Here is a 20,570-nt window from a genome sequence, read left to right on the forward strand (position 1 = left end):
GTGGTAACTGGAGGATCCGACGACGGCGCGTCGATCACAACCAAGGTAGCGGATAGATCAGAGAGATCCGAGACTGGATTTACGGGGGAGGAAGGCGATTGAGCAACCTCGTCAACTGGGTAGTCGATTTGGGCATCGGAAATCTCCTTAGTGTCGGTTGAAACCAGATCAGGCGAAACAGGGGGAAAAATCGCTTCCGAGGGGGCCTTGGGAGACGACTTCGGCGACGATTTCGAAGGGGATTTCTTGGGGTTTCTTCTTCTTCATTGTGCTCGGCGGAGGAGAGGCGGAGCACTCACTGAGGAACCGACGCCTGATGAGACGCCGGTGAGAGGCAGAGAGCAGAGGCACTGTTGAGGTTTGTCGCCTTTTCCGTCGCAAGGAGCTGAGAGAAACTAGCCGTTTTTTTTTTTTTTTGGTTAGGTTGAAAATACATCATTGTTGTTTTATTGTCTTCTCTAACAAGTTGAAAATAGATCTCATAGGATTTTTCTAACATTTTTATTCTTAGTACTGTATATTCTTACTTTTAAAATCAATCAAGATCTGTGCGATCATCGGCTCTGGTCTAATGTCTTCATCCCATGCACATGATTTGTTTGAGTTACCTATTATTATGAAAATTGGTCATTACTGAAATCATATAAGTATCGATGTTGTAATTGAAATAATACTTCGAAAAGAGATGGTTGTGTTTTGCTCATCGTCGTTCAAAAAAAAAAAATTGTCGCTCACCGTATCTTGCAAACGATTTGGTTAGCTTTCACCATTTGCATGTACTAATATAGGGCCCCAAAATCTTGTTTTCTTCTCTGTAGTGATAATATTTGCCGTAGAATGAACCTATTATATTTAAGGTTCGTTAAATATAGACAATTAGACATATGACTAGAGGTTCCAAGAAGTGTTCTCACTAGTCATTTTCCAATTCTCAATTCCATTATTCTACTACTAAATACGTCGGTGCAAATACCTTGAAGAAAATTACAAAGATGAAACTCGAATATCATCCCTAACCGCGTCTAGATACGTAAAACTAAAAATTATTTAGTAGATGTCCACGTCTAATGCTTTTTCTTTTTCTTGTGTCCTGTACAGTTTTGGTTTTGTTTGATTATTGGGGTTCTTTTCCGAATATTTTGGTAAATAAAAAATTGTAACTCAAAGTTCATAAATTTTGGTAGAAACAATAATAGTTAGAAAATTAATGGTTCAAATAATTCGTTTCGGGATGTTTTCCAATCATAAATTTGGAAAAAAGAAACAAGTTTACTACATCAATCATTACTTGGAAATCATGCATTTTTTTTGTTAAACTGTAAATATTATAGATGATTAAGAGGTTTTTATACAAAGATCTTGGTCTGAGCCATTTTGGCAAAAAAGAATAAAAAACAAGATGGATCATAAAGAACTTAGCAAAAGAAGTCAATCTAACTCAACGAGAGAACCATAAGGGATTTGAAGCTCTTTGTTGACCTTTTGGCTAAGATAATATTTCTCATTTCCTTTTCAATCACCGAGAAAACAGTTGCGACCGAAATAGAAGATTGGTTATGAAATCATGCATTAAACATATAATAGCTCAGAAAATTTGATATGAAATCCTTTTAATTGAGTTTCAATATATTTTTATGAGAGTCATAGAAAACATATCCGTACAACACAGATTTTTAAAGTCCATACAATATTTCTGATAAACTTCATCAAAATTATAAAATGGCTAAGAATATAAACCATAAAATTTCATCTTTGAATCATTGATTAATACTTTATCCTTAGCTTTGATTGATTTTGAGCATGGCAAACCCTTTTAAGATATTTGTTTCAAAGAAAACCTAATGTTTTGGAATGCTATTCATTTGTGAAAAGCAGATCATTTCAAGGGTTTGAATGATATCAACGTTTTAACCAACACACTACCATGATTACCAGTGGGAAGAGCCGATGAAATGTAAATGGTTTACTCACAATCTCACCATTCTATGCTGGATCCAATTAATTCTGGATCAGTGAAACAAATCTACAAACAAAAATATGGTTCTGGGAGGTAAAACAGTGTTGCAATGGACAGAGGAAGCTGACATTTCCTCTGACATTTTGTCTCATTCGTAACTCTTTTTTCATAATTCTCTGCATTTCCTCTGTCATTTCACCTCACAAGTCACAAGCCACAAGCCACAAGCCACAAGCCACAAGTCATTGCCTCTCTCTCTCTGGTTGTTTCATCTAACTCTTATAATTTCCGTACACGTGTAGTTCTTTTATGCCGTTAGATCTTTCTCCTATGCAATAATGCAGCACAACCAACACCAACCACAAATATTCAGTTCCAGTTCGGTTCAACTGTTACACGGACGCCAATTATGTATAGATATATTTTTGTCTGCACCATGTACAGAGGAGAATATGAAAATTTGTATAGTGTTTGATGGTGGTACTCTCCATAAAATCTAGTTTCAACTAGGGTGCACATGTTATTGGTCAGACCATCATAAAGCTTATACTAATTTAATCCTATAAATAGCCATATTGGTTTGCTAATCAGATTCCTATGACAATTAAAATATAGTGAACTTAATGTGACCTACCTTTAGTAATATGTTGCCAAAAGAACCCCTACCTGTTGTAGAATAATAAAACATCTAATTGATCGAATATTATTTAAACAAATGAACAAAGCCAAGCAGGAATTTCAAGCGTAGGTTTCAGTCCATATCAAAACTTTTGAACTATCTACTAAAAAAAAAACAAAAAGAACTTGTTGTTTTTATTTTCTTTTTTTGTCGTTTTTATTTTCAAGCCACTGCAATTTTTTTTTTCTGAATTCTCGATCTATTTTTATTTTCAAGCTTTTCTATGTGTGTACATATGTACATTCCTGATGATGTTGGATGTATATATCTAAAGTAATCTATTGTTGACAACATAACGCAGGAAAAGGTAGGAGAGATTGAGAGATGGTTGTTTCTTGGTTCTACATTTCTTCTCATCTCGGTATTGTGCCTTCCATAACACCGTAAAACCGAAAACTTTATTACTCATCATGTTACTTATTTAGGGTTTTCTACTCAACTATTGCGTACACTTAGTTAAATACAAGAATACAACTGGTATGTTTAATCAAGGAATAATTAGAAAAAGGAAATGATCAACTGAGCAAATTATATTAAGTAAACCCTACACATTATGATACTTTATATGTTCAACTTGATATTGCCAATAGTGGTAATTAACGTTCAAGCAAGCTTAGACCAAAAAAACGTTCAAGCAAGCCAGTAAATTACATGCATCGTATTATTTCCACCTTTTAAATTCACTGTAGTAGAACAAAATGATATATTGAATATGGGCTTTAAGTTTTACGGTGCAAAGCATTATGGGCCTATTATTTCAGGAGTATATTTCCTCATCCAAATCTAAATTATTGCTTTGGTTCATCCGACCTGTTTTGAGTTTTGAGTTTAGGCCATTGTTTTTTGACAGGTCAATTGGTGACAGCTTGTCTTGTGGAATGCTGTTAAAGGGTGAGGTCGGGGGTTCGAACCTCACCAACAACCTAATTATAGAGTTAGTGAAAACTCATAATGGAGGGGTTGGGGTCGGTGCGCTGCAGCGCTGTGAGCTTGGGTCTATGGACGGGTGGTTCCGCAGGACAGGTTGTTACTTATGTAACAACCTGTCCTGCGGAACCACCCGTCCATAGACGCAGTAGACAGCGCTCTGGCCATTGTTGTCTAATATATTGTTTTAAAATGAAAATAAACTATTAATTAGATTGGTACAAGATAAAATATAAAATATCTGTTTGCTAATTAGTAACAATTACTCAAGAATAACAGTCCATATTCAATATATTTCTAAACTACATGTATTTTAAGTTTGTTTATAACAACGGTCACTTGCTCAAACCATAATAAAGAAATAGTAAGGAACTTGAAGAAAAATACAGAACGTGGAAGGATCAGGTCGACCATATGAACAAGGGGAAATCAGAAAAGAATAAACGCACTCCGACGTAGATTTGCTGCCCCATTCTCTCTCTCTTTTTTATTAACTTCAACTTTTTTACTCTCTCAATATATTCTTTGTTTGCTTTTTGTAGCCTTTTTACTTAAATCTGCAAACCAAAACTTAAATAACACATGTTTTACTTGAAAGATTGTTCTACGAACCTAATGCGAAACTCATCATAGTTTTTGTTTAGGTCATTGCAAGTCACCGGACCAATTCACGTTTTAATAGTGTTACTTATAAATATTAAAAAGTATAAGATTTATTTAGGTAATATTCAGGATTTTGATATTGTTAATTAATCTGATAGTTGGTAAATTGAGCGTTTTTCACTTTTCCACTTTTTTTAAACACTAACATAACATCAAGATCCATTAATTAATGATTGATGACTCATGTTCCATTGTTAGGATGCACAATCAACACTGTTCTGCTACATATCTGCTACAACGATGAAGATATGCTTATAGATTGTGAAGTTAGTAGTCACAAAGCATGTACAATTGGCCACCATAAAAGGTGAAAAAGTAACAAATAATATTTTTAAAAGATCTTTAATGGAAATAAAGCATTTTATAATTGGTGCATATCAGAATATGGTCCCCTGGATAAAAAGATGAAACAAACATTACTGAAGAAAATAGAGACGAATTTAAATATCCAACATTTTCTTTGTGGTGCAAATTATTGAGAAGATGAATCTACTTTTATAATCCTTCATGAATGTTAATTATTTCCCCTTTTGACATTATACTTAAAATTTTGTAAAATATATAAGGAGATTGAAACAAAAGCCAAGTAGTTTTACATGACCCTTCCAAAGGAGTGAGAAGTCAAATCATTCGGTTCAAGTTTGCTTTGGAAGAATCTTGAAGTGTTCATTCACTCATTCCAACCTAGAAAAATGTATGGTCTTTGGGCTCAGCAAAAAGAAGAAGAAGATTGAAACTGAAGCCAAAACGCATAAGAATGTTGTTGATATGTAGCTCGATTTGTCCCATCATCCAGTATTTCTCCACTTTCTTGAAAGACCAGAATTTTAAGTCTTACAAATTCCGCTGAATTGTTACAGCCAAATGAATATGATTCTGATTCTTAATCACTTGTGAAACATTCAACAATATATCTCGGGGGTGAATGCACCGATTACAAAAAGGCCACCAAGTATTTTTATTATTATATGCGTAAGGCACAGATTATAAATTTAATTAGGGAATATATATTTCAAAGATGCATGCATGATGTAATAAGGAAGAGGATCATTTTTTTGGTTGTAAAGGAAGAGGATCATTGATAATATGTGACGAGAAAATAAGGTGATTGGTTACAAAGCATCTCGTTGCTTACCTCATATTGCTCACCCTAATTCGGCATTTTGGCCACCTCTTCTTATTTTCAGTACTCGGTACATAGACTACTTCAAAATGTGACGAGTATACATCTAATTAAGAACATGCAAATTTCTAAAAACTTGTTTCTTATTAGCCTCGAGTTAGCATTGTTGTGCGAAACTGTAAGTGGGCAATGCATGATTGATTATTTATTAGTTAGTACATGTACATGTTAAAAAAAACTTGATTATTTTCTAACATTTTTATACGAAAACTTTATTAAAAACATACATTCGAAACGTGGGGGTCATGAATGTTCTGGCAGTAAAGAAAGACGTGATTGAAAGGGGAAAAAGGTAGAAAAAGTAATAAAATAGGGAAAAGAAAGACAAAGATGTAGTCATTATTAGAGGAGGGTGTTGTATTAAAGTAAGAAAATACAAAAGGAGGGCCAAAATAATGACAAAGAAAATAGACTGACAAAGAAAAGAAATAAATCAAACGTATAGGGACTTGTCATAAATTGTGTAAAATCACCAAATAAATAGCACCTCATTAGGAAACTGTGGATTATCCCTATATTAAGGCTTTTATCTTGACTTGTTGCTCGTTTCTCTTGTTACCACACTATGATCTCATGTTATTGCGTTTTGACATTTTTATATAATAATTTCTATAAATGTGAATCATTAAATATATTACTATATTAAATTTCAAATTTAGGTGGAAGAAAGATAGGTGGTAAAATATATCAAATATATATTTTACCACAATATATTAAAGATAGATAGGTGGTAAAATATATTAAATTTAATATAGTGACACAATATATCACTATATTAAATTTCACTATATTAAATTTCAAATTTATATTAAATATATAGCTATATATCACTATATTAAATTTCAAATTTAGGTGGTAAAAGCATTGTTTCCATTAAATGGAAGAAAGATATGAAAAAGACAAAACATTAAAAAAATAAAGGGGGAAGCGAATTTCAGAATTACAAAATCAGTCCTATAGCCTGTCACTGGTAAGTACAATATTACATCAATTATGTTTTCTTCTTTTTCATTTTACAGTAAGTGCAGTTTTGTAACTTTGAACAACAAAAATGTATATCGAAATCTATAATAGGGCAAATCTCTGAGATATATACACATGAGTAGACTCCAATAGTTTTTAGTGTATTAGTTTTTTTATTTTACATTAAAAACTAGTTATTTCACTCAAAATCTAAAATCCATCTTAAAAATATTATAATAAATAAAATATTTAATATAAAAGGTAAAAATAATAATCAAAAACTCAATTTTAGTTCGAAAAAATAATCAAAAACTAAATTTAATACAAGAAAGTAGTCCTATTGTTTTTTAATTTAAAAAACAGGAAATTAGCAATATAGAAAAGGAGACAACTAGGAAAAGAGAGTGTGGAGTAGACCAGCATCCTCCACCATCCCGGGTCCGACAGTCCGTATCAGCTTCCCCTGATTCTCTGTCTCTCTCTCTCTCCTCCATTTAAACCTCTCAGCTTGTTGTTTCCCTTCTTCTCCTCTCCTGTGGTGAGAGAGAGAGAGACTATTTGAAAAGAAGGGTGAAAGAAAGAAGCACTTCTTTGATAGACCCGAGACTTCTTCTTTTGTTTGCTTTTGCCTTTCTCTTCTTTTCTTATGTGTGTTCTGTGGTCACAAACCCAACTTAAAAAGAAAAGAAGTATTTGCTCTTTCCTTTCTCTTTAGCTAAACCTTCCATGGTGGTAGTGGTAACTAAGAAGACAACGATGTTGAACTTGAATCAACTTCATCTCCTCTACTTGTTCTTCCTCTGTTTCTCAACTCCTACGCTCTCTTCCGAGCCAAGAAACCCTGAAGGTAAAAAAAACGTTACAACACTAAAAGACCGTTTCTTTTTGTTCCTATTTGTTTAAAGATTTTAACTTTTGCTTTTTTTTTTTGGTGTAAAAATGGTAACAGTGGATGCGTTAATAAATATAAAAAACTCTCTGCATGATCCTCATGGAGCTTTGAACAACTGGGACGAGTTCTCTGTTGATCCTTGTAGCTGGGCTATGATCACTTGCTCCTCCGACAACCTCGTCACTGGCCTGTGAGTTTAGTTTTTGTGTTCTTCTCTATAGAGTTCACTAACGTCAACAAGTCTCAATCTTTCTCTCTCCAGAGGAGCTCCAAGCCAATCTCTCTCGGGAACTCTATCTGAGTCCATCGGAAACCTCACTAATCTCCAACAAGTGTATGTTTTCGACAACCTCGGATCCTCCACCCTTTCTTGTTTTGTCTTTTTTTTTGTTTGTATCTCTCTCTAACCTCAGCTTCCTATTTTTGTTTGTGAAGGTCATTGCAGAACAACAACATCTCCGGCAAGATCCCACCGGAGCTCAGTTTACTTCCAAAGTTACAAACTTTGGATCTCTCCAACAACAGATTCTCCGGCGAAATCCCCGTTTCAGTAGAGCAGCTAACCAACCTTCAATACCTGTGAGCTTTCTTCTTTAAATCTCTGTTCACCATCTAATGATTTGATCATCATCAGTTTCATAGTAAACTCATCTTTACCTCGTACGAATTGGTTTTGTTTTTTCTATTCAATTAGGAGATTGAACAACAACTCATTGTCTGGGCCCTTCCCTGCTTCTTTGTCTCAAATCCCTCATCTCACCTTCTTGTAAGAATACATAAAGATTTGTCTTTTCTTCCTCTTCCTGTTACATTTTCTTTTAAAGATTTTGTCTTTTTGTGTTTGAGTTTTGTCTTTTTTTTTGGAATTTAGGGACTTGTCTTACAACAACCTCAGTGGCCCTGTTCCTAAGTTCCCAGCCAGGACTTTCAAGTAATAATACAACACTTGCTTTGTGTGTTTTAAGATTTAAAAATATAATAATCAGGACTAAGTGTTGTTTGATTCTGCTTTGTTGTTGTTGAGTGTAGTGTTGCTGGGAATCCTTTGATATGTAGAAGCAGCCCACCTGAGATTTGTTCTGGATCAATCACTCCAAGTCCTCTTTCTGTTTCTCTAAGCTCCTCATCAGGTAAGAATCCTCCTTCTTGGCATCAGTTGTTATTTGATCCTTTCATTAATCATTTTTTATTTATTTATTTGAATGTGTGTTTGTGTAGGAGGCAGGTCTAATAGATTTGCTATAGCGCTCGGTGTAAGCCTTGGCTTTGTTGTTTTACTAATCCTTGCCCTCGGGTTCCTCTGTTGGTACCGAAAGAAACAAAGAAGGCTACTGATCCTTAACCTAAACGGTTCGTTGAATTGAGGCTTTGTTCTTTATACTACTTTGGTTCATGAAGATTGTTTTAAGTTTTTTCTTTTTAGCAGACAAGCAAGAGGAAGGGCTACAAGGACTGGGGAACCTAAGGAGCTTCACGTTCAGAGAACTCCATGTGTCTACAGATGGTTTCAGTTCCAAGAGCATCCTCGGCGCTGGAGGGTTTGGTAATGTCTACAGAGGAAAGCTAGGAGACGGGACTGTTGTTGCGGTGAAACGGTTGAAGGATGTTAATGGAACTACCGGGGATTCACAGTTTCGAACCGAGCTGGAGATGATCAGCTTAGCTGTTCACAGGAATCTGCTTAGGTTGATCGGTTATTGCAAAACATCTAGTGAAAGGCTTCTTGTTTACCCTTACATGCCTAATGGCAGCGTCGCCTTGAAGCTTAAATGTCAGTACAACATCAGCTCTTAAGTCTCGTTTTTCAGCTGACTAAAGCTCTTAAACCAACTTTGTTTTTTTACCTGTTGTAGCTAAACCAGCACTGGACTGGAACATGAGGAAGAGGATTGCTATTGGAGCAGCGAGGGGTTTGTTGTATCTACACGAGCAGTGTGATCCAAAGATCATTCACAGAGATGTCAAAGCTGCTAACATTCTCTTAGACGAGTGCTTTGAAGCCGTTGTTGGTGACTTTGGGCTTGCGAAGCTCCTTAACCACGAGGATTCTCATGTCACTACCGCGGTCCGTGGCACGGTTGGACACATTGCGCCTGAGTATCTCTCCACCGGTCAGTCTTCTGAGAAAACCGATGTGTTTGGGTTTGGTATACTTTTGCTTGAGCTCATAACCGGATTAAGAGCTCTCGAGTTTGGTAAAACCGCTAGCCAGAAAGGAGCTATGCTTGAATGGGTAAGGGATGAGAACACTCATCAAGAATCACATTTTTCTTGATTACTTATCAAACTGTAACTTTGTGTTTAGGCGAGGAAGTTGCATGAGGAGATGAAAGTAGAGGAGCTGGTGGACAGAGAGTTAGGGACAAACTACGATAAGATTGAGGTCGGAGAGATGTTACAAGTGGCGTTGCTATGCACGCAGTATCTTCCAGCTCACCGTCCTAAAATGTCTGAAGTGGTTTTTGATGCTGGAAGGTGATGGCTTAGCAGAGAGATGGGCTGCTTCGCATAACCATTCACATTTCTACCATGCCAACATCTCTTTCAAGACAAACTCATCTCTGTCTACTACCTCAGCCTCAAGGCTTGAAGGACATTGCAATGATCCAACTTATCAAATGTTTGGCTCTTCGACTGCTTTCGATGATGATGATGATCAACAGCCGTTAGATTTGTTAGCCATGGAATTATCCGGTCCAAGATAACACAACACAAACCTATAATGAAGAAGCTCTACAGTTTTTTTTATAATATAGACATGTATATGTTTGGTGAATGATTGCAAAATTTTCTCTAATAGTTTGAGATTATGTTGTTTGTGATGTTGATGTGTATATACACTCTTTTTGGTATGTATTTTCTTCTTGTTGTTTATGGTGGCAAAGCCAGAAACTATATGAGAGTGATGTTGTTTTTGACTCTTCTTTTGATCATGTTGTCTCTCATTTGCATCAATACTTTAGCTTATGTTGTTATCATACTTTAGCTTGTGGTGGTGGTCCTCTTCTAGTAACGCCTTGAAACTTTTGTCTAACTTTGACCATCATGTGTCACTTTCAGTTTCTTATCACAAACCAACAATATCACTGAGTCAACATTTTCACCTCACTCAAACAATAAAAACAGTTAAAAAAGAAGAATAAAGCGACATCGTTTTGGGAGGTAAGGACAAGGACAGTTAAAAGAAGAAGTAACGACATCGTTTTGAAAGGTAAGGACAAGAGGTGGAAGACGAAAACAGAGCTTATATAAAGTAAACGAAAGAGAGAGACTTTTAACGATTTGGCGACATGGCGAATCAGTCGTCTCCATCTTCTATCTACTGTGCATCTTTCAATCAAGATAACAGGTGAGATTGGCATCGAAATTCGATTCCTTTAGTGGATTTTCCAGGAAAAATTGCTGCCTTTTTCGTTGGTTTCTGGCTTGGTCTTCTCTGAAAACGTAACTCAAAAGCTTCCCTTTTGTTGTTGGTTGGTTGCTCGGTCATTTGTTTGCAGTGGGTTTGCGATAAGTTCGAGAGATTCCTTCAAAATATTCGATTCAACTACAGGCAGACTCTGTTATGAACGAGGCAAGTTTTATCAATCAAAAGACTAAAACTTTATGTTGGCTATGTTCTTTGTATTGAATCTCAGAGCGATTAGGATATTGAAAGTATGATCTGATATTGAAGATAAACATCCTTGTAATGCAGACACTAAGCCCTGTCAAAAATTAGTGTAATTTGAATAGGATCTTGTGATATATGTATTGAAGTTTGATTTGTTTGATGTTTTGGTATATTAGCTGCTGGAGCTTTTGTTATTGTTGAGATGTTGTATAGCTCTGATCTACTTGCACTTGTTGGAGCTGGTGAGCAGGTTTGTGCTTTTTTGAACCTTTTGATCAAGTTGTCTCTCATTTGTATGATTTGGGCAAATTTCATATACAGGCTTCTCTATCTCCAAGGCGACTCTGCTTATTCAATACCACAAGGGGTTCTCCTCTTAAAGAACTGAATTTTTTGACTTCTATACTTGCTGTCCGTATGAACAAGAAACGGTTAGTTTCCAAAAACTTTGCTAATTACACATCAAAAGGTTGTTTTGGTTTGTCTTTTAAGTGTGAATCCATGATCTTATCAGGCTTGTTGTTGTGCTGGTGGAGAAAACATTCGTTTACGACTTGAATACGCTTGTTATGCTTGATACTATCGACACCGTGCCAAATCCAAAAGGTAGAGCTCATCAGGAAGTGAAGTTTCCTTCTATCAACTTTTGTAGTAGCGGTTTGGTTAGTTGTGAACAAGAGTATCTTTGAGCAGGTCTCTGTGCGTTCTCTCCAAGTCTTGAAGGCTGCTTCTTAGCTGTTCCGGCTAGTACAACCAAAGGAGCTGTTTTGGTGTATAACGTCATTGATTTGCAGTCTCACAGTGAGGTTTACTTGAATTTTTTTTCTGATCAAACTATTTGGGGTTCTTGAGTTGCATACTACTAACAAACTTTGATTGTTGAACTCAATTACAGATTGATGCACATCGTTCTCCATTGGCTGCAATCGCACTCTCTTCAAATGGAATGTATATTGCTACAGCATCTGAGCAAGGAACTCTGATCCGAGTCCATCTTGTTTCTGAATCAACTAAGGTGAATGAATAGTTTCTCTTTGGATACACAATACATCTTGTCCTTAGTTTCTTTCTTGTGTTTGCAGTCATATAGTTTCAGGAGAGGAACATACCCATCAACAATATACTCACTCTCTTTTGGACCATCCACACAGCTACCGGATATATTGATTGCGACGAGTTCTTCAGGCTCCATCCATGCCTTCTCTTTAATGTTGGCCATAAACCAAAGGTGAGGATTAAGAACCACCACTCTTTACTTCCCTTACACTGTGTCAGACTCTTCTTCTTCATGTTTTCTTTGTTGCAGAAGCAAAAGGTCTACTAGCTTTCTTGGATCAGTTCTTCCAGACAGCGTGAGTGATGCACTAGACCCAGCGCATCACCACGTGCTTCAAAATGCAGTTCCTTCCGGAATTAGAAGGTGAGAATGCTTTTTCTTCTGGACGCTTGCTAAATGACCTATTAGGCTATGTATAACTCAAAAGAGGTTTATTGTCTGTTGCTTTCTTGTGTGTTAACAGTTATGCAGTGGTTAGGAAGATAGAGAAACTTGAAGGAACATCATCTCCATCTCAGTTTACATCTATTAGGTAAAAGATATTTAGGATATCTCCATTTTGAATTCTGCGGTTGTTTTACCGCAGAAAAAAGGCTTTTGGTCTGATCTTTTCATGTTTCTTCTCATTTTCAGGGCGACTGTATCAGTGATTACATATAGTGGGTATTTCCAGGAGTATACGTTGAGTATCAATAGCAAGAATGAATCGTTATGGACACTGGAACGTGAGTTCAACCTCTACCCCGTAATCAGCAGTTGATATTAATATACTAACCCAATACCATAAATACCAAAGTACATGGAAGCTTCTTCTTTGTGTATATAACATCAAAGATTGTTTTGTTTGTTGTCTCATGTCCTTTGGCTATTGTCAAATACTCTGTGTTCTCAAATAGTCACTTGTGTTCAAGGAAAGGAAATACAAAATGGTGTCTCTCGAGTTCCAAGCTCTTTTTCATCATTTCTGTACTGACTCCTTAGCTGCTTACTTACAGTCAAGGAGCTATGAAGAAGTTGTTTCATCTAAACAAATCATCCATGAACTCAAATAGTGTAAAGACAGCTATATGATCTTAGGGAGTTTACTCAGGATAACTAAAAACCTTCAATCTTAACATCAACAACATCCATTAAATTCAAACAGTGTAAAGACAGGCTACATCGGTACAACAAAATGATTTTGCAAAGACAAGAGTGAGTGTTGTTGCCCGTTGATTTGCATTTTGTATGTTTTGAGGACAGATTTTCCCACAGTTAAGTTGTTGCTAAAAGATGATGAAAACACAATTCATCGTGATCTTGTCCTGACGGCTTGCCCTCTAGAAGCTTTTCTCTCCATCTTCTCCCTCTTTTTGCGAGTTTTCTCATCCTCTACACCTCCCTAAAGTTCAGTCACAGAGACAAACCACAGTCCATTGTATTAATAAAGCCCCAAAGTGTTCCCCTTGTTCAAAAAGCACTTTGAGAGTACTCAAAACTAACTGAATTACCTCTGAACCTTGTGACATGAATCCTTTAATAAACCCAGAAGCTTTGTACGCTCCAAATGCAGGAATCTAAAAAAAAAAAGAAGAAGATCACATCATTGCTTTCCAACAGAAGCTGCAAAATCTATAGTTTGTCTAAGTAGTAAGTATTCAGATTTTACAAAAAAAAATTCAGATGAGCGTACCACTAGATAGGTGTACCAAAACTTTCCAGAGATGATAGATGCAAGCTGCACAAAGCAAGTGATGTAGAGCACATCGTGCAAGTATCTGCAAGGACCAGAGATCATTAGTTAGGCTTGTAATAACCACCATAAAGATGATCATTACGTAGCAATTTTCGATCAAACAGCATACTTTTCTAAAAAATGGTGGCTGACACACATCACATTTCAAACACTCCTCTTTACACTTACTCCTGACTAAAGAACAGACCAATCAACGGACAAAAGCTATTGGCTTTCGAGAAAGAAACTAATCACAACACTGAGACAAAAAAAGGCAGACACTTTTCTGTAAGAGAACAAAAAACGTACCCACAAATACCACCAGTGCTCATGTCAAACCCACCATCAATAAGCTCACCATCGTCGCTAACACTAGGCTTCGCCATCCCATCGAGAAACTTATAAGGAACACCGTAACCTATCGACGTCACCACAAGACCAATCCAATGCTTCCATGTAAAGCTCGAATGAAAAATTAGCATCCTCACTATCACGTACACAACCTGTGTGATGATACCAACACACATATATCGCATAAACCAATCAGATCCCGACATAAAAATCGAAACTTTACGAAGAAACGTATCTAATTACATCGAAAGTTTACAGATTTAAGTTCTCAATTAGGTGAGAAAATCAGGAGAAAGAGGGGGAGTTACGTTGCAAGCGATGATGATACGACGGAGCTTGGCCATGTGCCGAGCGTTCTCATCCTTCCGCTTCTTTGCTCCTTGATTCGCCATTAAACAATCAGCTATACGGACAAGTCAATGCGATCGAAGAAGACGATAGTTGTTTAGCTCTCCGATGAGTTATTATCAAATTTAATGGGCCAAGGCCCAGTATTATATTAAGGCCCGTGTTTGATCCAGAAAAGAAGCACCTTGGGGTTAGGTGAGAAAGAGACATGTTTAGAAACATGTAAGAGCTGACGTGTACACGTGGGAGCATGCGTAATGCAACCAGTCACCGTTAAGGTCCATGGATCATGATTATGATTCATCTAATAACCAAGCAGGGTTAAAAAGGAAAAACAATGTTTTATCTCTTGTTTTTTTCTAAGGATTTAAGACTGTTCAAAACTATACTATTATTCAAACTCCTGTATAGTATTAAAATACTACAATTTAAGAGAATTTATTGGCGGGACCAAACTCTTTCAGGATGGGCGTTGAAATTTTCTTTATTTATCAAATTAAGAGAGGGACCAAGAAGGATTCAGGTCAGTATATTCCACGTGGAAGATGCTTAGCGTTTGAATGGGCATTTGCCACTAGCTTAGGCCCCACCGTTATGGCAGACGCAAACGCAACATCGAGAAGCTTCATTTTGAATAAGTGTACACCCAAGATTATAATATTTCCTTGTTTTAATTAAGTAATTTTATTAATAGAAAAAAATCATTTGACTTGTGTAGGTTAAGTTTAGTAAGTTTATTAAAATGGAAAATGATATATCAAGAACATTACTTGAGAATTTCAAAGTCAATCCTGCTAAATAAGTAAATAAATATATAATTTTATATTCTCATGATCTGGAAAACAACTGTGCATATAAGTTTAACATTAACAAATTAATAATTAGCGTTGTATAGTTCCAGTTAATCAATAAAAAAAAAGATATACACACGTGTCTCAACCGCTAAAATAAGGAGGTATATCCTAATTTAATCACGTCTCTATCTCACAAGTCTTAACTGTTAATCTCCTTCCTTTTTGACATACAAAGTGTTAATCATCTTCTTCGCTGTTTTGATAATATCTCCGTTTTTCTTGGGTCTCTCTCTCTCTGTCTCAAACACTTATCCAGATATATACCATCCCATAACATAATAAAACTCTTCACAACCTTTTCATCTCTCACGTTTTCCTCTTGTATCCAATTCTCGCACGGATCAGATTCTTCTTCATAACTTAATTTCAAAGATTTTGTTTTTCTTCTTGGGTTTTGTTTTGACTCTGTAACTGAATCCACAAAATTTTCCCTATTTCCCGGGAAGCAAGAGTTATAGCTGTTCTTTAGTTCAAGCCAAGGTGAGTCCTATTCCTTCATCAATTATTGCTCTGTTTCTGTAACATCTTTTGTTGTTATTGAGCGTTACGTCATCTGTAATGAGGCTTTTTATATTAATATATATAAAGAATTAGCTTCCAACTTTTTTTTGTCCTCTCTTTTTGAGTTTGTGGTGGTTCCTACTTTGATTCTTCTTCTTTCATTGGGAACATACAATAAAATAACTTCATTGTTCTTCTTCTGGTTTCTGTAGGCATAATTCAGTTTGCATTGATCAGAATATGAGACCGATCGTTAGATCATCTTCGTCCCTCAGTAGAGTTAGATGGGCTCTGAGGAATCAAGAACGCAACTCCTCAACTTTCTGCTCCAAAAGCCGCAATATTTTGATCGGTGTCAATAAAAACGAAGCTCTGGTGAACACAAGCACTTGTAACTCAACTCTGTTTTCGAGGTTGAGTTTCTCCAGAGGTTTTTCAGCAGAGGCAGTTGAAGCAGCTGATGCTGTTAGGCTCACTGTCTCATCCTCAGGTTTGCTTCTTTTGTATTTAAATTGGATTAGTTTCTAAGTTTTTGTTTTGTTTTGTTTTGTTTGAGTTTAGTATGATGAATGATCATTGGTAATATGTAAAATAGCAGATGTGAATAGAACAGGACCACTTGTTGAGTATGAGAGAAGAATCAGTGATGGGGAGCTCATGACTGGTGATGTCTGCCAAGTTAGTAAAAATCTTAATCAATGAAATTAAGCCTGGCTCATGTTACTTGCGGCTGAAGTATTTGTTGAAATGTTGCAGCTTGGTGCATTGAAAGAGCTTCAGAGACTACATGATGAGCTTGTGGAATCAGTAGATACATGTCGTCTAGATCGTTACAACACTTCTGATAAATCATCAAGGTTGATGCTTCTCTTCTTTTGAGTCTTTTATTCCTTTGTTAGGATTGAGAGCTTAATTAAACTGCCTTTTTGTCTGTGGAACAGAAGCCGTTGGTTCTGGTCTAGGATCATGCCACAGTCTTCTGTCTCACCCGTTAAAGGATTGTACCTCTATGGAGGTGTAGGCACAGGAAAAACCATGTTGATGGACTTATTCTTTGATCAACTGTAAGTTCTGTATGTTCACATCCTTTTTTATCTTTCTTGATCTCATTCATGTTCTGTCCTTTGTGTGTCATTAGGCCTTGCACTTGGAAGAAGCAGAGGATACATTTCCATGATTTCATGTTGACTGTTCATAGTCGATTACAAGTACGGATTGTCTCTTGATTTCAATAGAAAGCTTTTAGCCTCTTGAGATACCTGTTTGATTTTGCGTCAACGTGTTTGCAGAAGCACAAGGGTTTATCAGACCCACTTGAAGTTGTTGCACAAGAGATAGCTCATGATGCAATCTTACTATGTCTAGATGAGTTCATGGTATCTTCTTTCTTTTGCATATATATATCATCTTTGGATCAACAACCCATCTTGAGCTTTTTCATTGACAGCTTTCTGTTTCTGTTACTACAGGTAACTGATGTTGCAGATGCTCTGATACTTAACCGACTCTTTGGACATCTCTTCAGCAATGGCATAGTAAGTGTGATCCCTGTTTCCTTTACACTGCTACAATACAATCATCTATGCTCATTTGGTTTAAACTGGCTTTTGTCCATGATTTCCAAAAACTTATATAGATTCTTGTTGCCACATCGAATCGGAATCCTGATAAACTCTATGAAGGAGGACTCCAAAGAGATCTCTTCCTACCTTTCATTGCCTCACTAAAGGTATCGCCATCACTTCCATTAATCAGATTCTAGTCTTCTTCTTTTTTTCCCTCCCTGACTGTCATAGAAACTTCATCTTTGCAGGAAAGGAATGTGGTTCATGAGATTGGCTCAGCCGTTGATTACCGGAAACTAACTTCGGTATAGCTCCAAAAACTCCCTAAGTCACTTGGCTTCAGACCAAACTAGAGTTTAGTAACCAGCATATGTTGTTGGACTTGTGCAGGCGGAGCAAGGATTCTATTTCATCGGTACAGATCTTTCCACCCTTTTGAAACAGAAGTACCAAGAACTGCTTGGAGGCAATCTTGTTGCTCGTCCACAGGTAGTAGAAGTGGTTATGGGAAGAAAGTTACAGGTATAGTCTGTGTAATTACGTCAGTTATGTTGTGTCTGTATAAGTTCATCATCAGACTAGTTCTCTGCTTTGTGAACAGGTTCTAGGTGCTAACGGATGCGCATACTTCCCTTTTGAAGAGTTATGCGACCGACCTCTTGGAGCTGCTGATTACTTCGGACTGTTCAGTAAGTTACTCAGTCTCTCTCTCTCATCTCCAGTTCAGCCAACTCTTTTCTCAAATTTTTTTTTATTTGTCCTGATGTTGCAGAGAAGTTCCATACTCTTGCATTGGAAGGAGTACCTGTCTTTGGGCTTCATAACCGGACTGCTGCGTATAGATTCGTCACGCTAGTCGATGTATGCAGTTTCCTGTCTCCTTACTTATTTATACTTGTAAGATAGGCATAACCAACCTTTAATCAAACTGAGTTACAGGTGATGTATGAGAACAGAGCAAGGTTGCTGTGTACAGCTGAAGCAACTCCTCAAGAACTCTTGGAAAAGATTGTAACAATCTCCGACGCGAAGTCAATGTCTCCAAGAACATCGTCGAGGTCAAGAAAGAACGATGTTTCCGAGCTCTGCGTGGACAACGAGTTAGGTTTTGCCAAAGATAGAACCATCAGCAGGTAATGTAACCGAAAGATAGTCTAGGACCATCAGTATAACCTAAAAGCTTTCTTGCTCATCAAGTGAATATGTTTATTTCGGGCAGATTAACAGAAATGAACAGCAAAGAGTACTTGGAGCAGCATGCCATAACACATAATCTGCAACACACATAACACACATACAAGTTCCTGTGTTTTTCTTCTTCTTCAAGGGATTCAAGTGTAACTTTGGTTGTATTTTCTGTGTATCATTTGAGAACCATAGAAAAAATATAATACCATCCATTGTTGTAACATTGAGTTTTGAATTTATACTAAAATCCAAAAAAGATTGCACATCATTTTAGTAACAATGCATCATCAAGAACACAACACATTGCAATAGTTAACCAGATTGTTGTTCAGTAATCAAGTGGTGAAAGCAAAACATTAAAGACCACAGTGATATAGTGACTAGTTTTGGAAAGAAAGAGAGTAGGAGCCAGTGTTGGGATCTTTAACAGCCTTGAAGTTGTCCACACTCATTCCAAAATTACCCAAGATTGAGTTTCCCATCTCCTTCAGCTTAGCTACACACACAAATACATTTATTCAGGGATATGTGACTGCAAAGAACACCATTTGATGCTGACTGCTTACAAAAGATAAACAAGGTTTTATGATGAGATACTCCCTCAGAACTTACTTATAGCCTCTTCTTTCATCTTCTCTCGCTTCTCTGCAGCGAGAGGTTCAAGACGTCGAATCCCTTTCCTAGCTTGATCATTCGAAGGTTCAAGTTCTAAGATCTTTTTCAAGTCTGCATATGAGAGAAGAGAAAAGACTCAGTGTGAACTCTTCCACTAAACCTATAACAACAACCAAAAAGCTAGCTATCCTGTCCAAGTTTCAGAAACTAAGACATATAAGAAGAAAAAAATAGTCACGAGTCATGAACTCACCTGTGACAGCTTCTTCAAAGTGTTCAAGCTTCTCGTGTGCTTCTGCCCTGCGAACCAATGCCTTAGCGTAAGTAGGATTCAGCTCTAACGCTTTTGTGCATTCCTTGATCGTCTCTTCGTACTTACCCTGAGCAACATTTCAGAGAAATCTTTGAGTACTATTATTGATAACCAAACAAGTGTGTGATGACCACTCGAGCTAAAGGACATACCAGTTTGAGTAAACACACTCCTCTGTTTAAATGGCATATGGCTCTAAGCTCTGTGCAATCCGGAAACTCCTGAACAAGCTCTAACGCAAGCATATACTTAGACAATGCGTCTTCGTAAAGACCATTAACGAACAAACTGTTTCCTTCCACTTTAGCTTCATTAGCTTCCGCCACGGCTTCCTCCTTCCATATAAGAAAAAAAGGAACAAACTTTGAAGCAATCTTTATCTAAAGTTTCAAACTTTATTAACCCATAACTTGAAAAACCCTAAAAGAGATGAATGTAATAAGAACACGTGTCACCTGGTTCGAACCGTTGTCGGTTATTGGTTCTCCTTCTCTCACTGGCTCAATCTGAGCTTCCTCGTGGTTCGTTACGGCGTCGTTTTCGCTGTCGTCTTCCTCACCGCTGACTTCACGTTCGCTGGCTGTTTCGAATCCTTCGGAATCATCATCTCCGGCGTCGGCTTGTTTCGTCTCCGTCGCGGCTGCTTGCGGCGAGGATGAAGACGGTAGGTTTTGTTCGTATTTAGTGAGGATATCTTCCTCGTTCGCGATCAACACCATCTTTTCAATGTAGGGTTATTCGAGAGAGGTAGAAAGGTTTCAACTTTTGCTGATCGTCGAGCAGAATCGAGAGCACGGAAGACGTAAGGTTCAGGGATGTTCCAACGGCGTCGTTTATTTCACTTGGTTTAAGGCTTTTATTGGGTCTGTGTTAGACAATCTTGGCCCAATTAGTATTTTATAGTGTCTTTCTATTTTTTGACCAAAAGAAGAAGTATATTTCTACAATTCTATTTTTAGGGGAACTATATAAATTTGATAAAAAGAAAACATGAATAAACAAGAAAATACTATGATTTATATCAGTGTCACGCCTAATAAAACGTTTTTTACGCCTACCTAATAATGCCAAGAACCTAATCTATGATTTCATTTCACCTTTTTCTTTATGTGAAAGACCTCGAAGTTTTTTAGAAAAAGTTTCACCATTTTGTAATTTTTGATACCTTTTTTCTTTCATAACAAATG

At 36.9% G+C, this 20,570-nt stretch overlaps 5 protein-coding genes across 6 annotated transcripts; 3 read left to right on the top strand and 2 right to left on the bottom strand.

Annotated features, from left to right (window-relative positions):
- Positions 1–6,881: 6,881 nt before the first annotated feature.
- On the top strand, positions 6,882–10,185 carry LOC130501592 (probable LRR receptor-like serine/threonine-protein kinase At4g30520). The gene is given in 12 exon segments (XM_056996420.1): positions 6,882–7,219; positions 7,322–7,454; positions 7,527–7,598; positions 7,700–7,843; positions 7,959–8,030; positions 8,136–8,195; positions 8,294–8,394; positions 8,483–8,614; positions 8,691–9,035; positions 9,118–9,497; positions 9,570–9,725; positions 9,727–10,185. Coding segments are annotated over 12 exon segments (1,959 nt in total). The 5' UTR covers positions 6,882–7,098; the 3' UTR covers positions 9,970–10,185.
- A 305-nt stretch (positions 10,186–10,490) lies between these two features.
- Positions 10,491–12,874, top strand: LOC108848848 (autophagy-related protein 18b). 2 transcript variants are annotated; one of them, XM_018622301.2, is made up of 11 exons: positions 10,491–10,613; positions 10,765–10,838; positions 11,054–11,127; positions 11,199–11,308; positions 11,392–11,483; positions 11,571–11,683; positions 11,773–11,892; positions 11,960–12,105; positions 12,184–12,297; positions 12,398–12,466; positions 12,568–12,874. In XM_018622301.2, exons 1-11 carry the CDS (start codon positions 10,555–10,557, stop codon positions 12,692–12,694), a joined length of 1,098 nt encoding a protein of 365 aa, XP_018477803.2. In that variant the 5' UTR covers positions 10,491–10,554; the 3' UTR covers positions 12,695–12,874. The 2 variants fall into 2 exon arrangements, with proteins under 2 accessions (XP_018477803.2, XP_018477804.2); XM_018622302.2 differs by having other exon boundaries at positions 10,547–10,613; positions 11,054–11,119.
- Positions 12,875–13,002: 128 nt separating this feature from the next.
- LOC130501594 (uncharacterized) lies at positions 13,003–14,443 on the bottom strand. Its single transcript, XM_056996422.1, has 5 exons — positions 14,308–14,443; positions 13,958–14,151; positions 13,607–13,691; positions 13,425–13,490; positions 13,003–13,315 (listed from the first exon to the last, which is right to left on the bottom strand). The coding sequence occupies exons 1-5, from the start codon at positions 14,389–14,391 to the stop codon at positions 13,223–13,225; spliced, it is 522 nt and encodes a 173-aa protein (XP_056852402.1). The 5' UTR covers positions 14,392–14,443; the 3' UTR covers positions 13,003–13,222.
- A 923-nt stretch (positions 14,444–15,366) lies between these two features.
- On the top strand, positions 15,367–18,723 carry LOC130501598 (uncharacterized). The gene is made up of 15 exons (XM_056996426.1): positions 15,367–15,681; positions 15,915–16,192; positions 16,301–16,380; positions 16,459–16,559; positions 16,644–16,766; positions 16,841–16,910; positions 16,992–17,078; positions 17,172–17,237; positions 17,339–17,431; positions 17,516–17,572; positions 17,658–17,789; positions 17,869–17,956; positions 18,040–18,128; positions 18,207–18,400; positions 18,487–18,723. Exons 2-15 carry the CDS (start codon positions 15,943–15,945, stop codon positions 18,554–18,556), a joined length of 1,500 nt encoding a protein of 499 aa, XP_056852406.1. The 5' UTR covers positions 15,367–15,681; positions 15,915–15,942; the 3' UTR covers positions 18,557–18,723.
- LOC130501597 (uncharacterized) lies at positions 18,668–20,247 on the bottom strand. Its single transcript, XM_056996425.1, has 5 exons — positions 19,839–20,247; positions 19,536–19,718; positions 19,324–19,450; positions 19,068–19,181; positions 18,668–18,951 (listed from the first exon to the last, which is right to left on the bottom strand). The coding sequence occupies exons 1-5, from the start codon at positions 20,100–20,102 to the stop codon at positions 18,836–18,838; spliced, it is 804 nt and encodes a 267-aa protein (XP_056852405.1). The 5' UTR covers positions 20,103–20,247; the 3' UTR covers positions 18,668–18,835.
- Between the last annotated feature and the right edge of the window lie 323 nt (positions 20,248–20,570).

Source organism: Raphanus sativus, unplaced genomic scaffold (assembly GCF_000801105.2).
Source record: "Raphanus sativus cultivar WK10039 unplaced genomic scaffold, ASM80110v3 Scaffold0221, whole genome shotgun sequence".
NCBI classification, from domain to species: domain Eukaryota; kingdom Viridiplantae; phylum Streptophyta; class Magnoliopsida; order Brassicales; family Brassicaceae; genus Raphanus; species Raphanus sativus.

Coding starts and splice junctions, on each gene's coding strand:
- LOC108848848 (XM_018622301.2), top strand. CDS start 10,555: ATGGCGAATCAGTCGTCTCCATCTTCTATCTACTGTGCATCTTTCAAT. Junction 10,839..11,053: donor CAGACTCTGTTATGAACGAG/GCAAGTTTTATC, acceptor TTGGTATATTAG/CTGCTGGAGCTTTTGTTATT. Junction 12,298..12,397: donor GTTCCTTCCGGAATTAGAAG/GTGAGAATGCTT, acceptor GTGTGTTAACAG/TTATGCAGTGGTTAGGAAGA.
- LOC130501594 (XM_056996422.1), bottom strand. CDS start 14,391: ATGGCGAATCAAGGAGCAAAGAAGCGGAAGGATGAGAACGCTCGGCAC. Junction 13,692..13,957: donor AGCACTGGTGGTATTTGTGG/GTACGTTTTTTG, acceptor TGGTCCTTGCAG/ATACTTGCACGATGTGCTCT. Junction 13,491..13,606: donor TTTGGTACACCTATCTAGTG/GTACGCTCATCT, acceptor TTTTTTTTTTAG/ATTCCTGCATTTGGAGCGTA.
- LOC130501598 (XM_056996426.1), top strand. CDS start 15,943: ATGAGACCGATCGTTAGATCATCTTCGTCCCTCAGTAGAGTTAGATGG. Junction 17,079..17,171: donor TATGTCTAGATGAGTTCATG/GTATCTTCTTTC, acceptor CTGTTACTACAG/GTAACTGATGTTGCAGATGC. Junction 18,129..18,206: donor GATTCGTCACGCTAGTCGAT/GTATGCAGTTTC, acceptor ACTGAGTTACAG/GTGATGTATGAGAACAGAGC.
- LOC130501597 (XM_056996425.1), bottom strand. CDS start 20,102: ATGGTGTTGATCGCGAACGAGGAAGATATCCTCACTAAATACGAACAA. Junction 19,451..19,535: donor GAGTGTGTTTACTCAAACTG/GTATGTCCTTTA, acceptor AATGTTGCTCAG/GGTAAGTACGAAGAGACGAT. Junction 18,952..19,067: donor GATGAAAGAAGAGGCTATAA/GTAAGTTCTGAG, acceptor TTGTGTGTGTAG/CTAAGCTGAAGGAGATGGGA.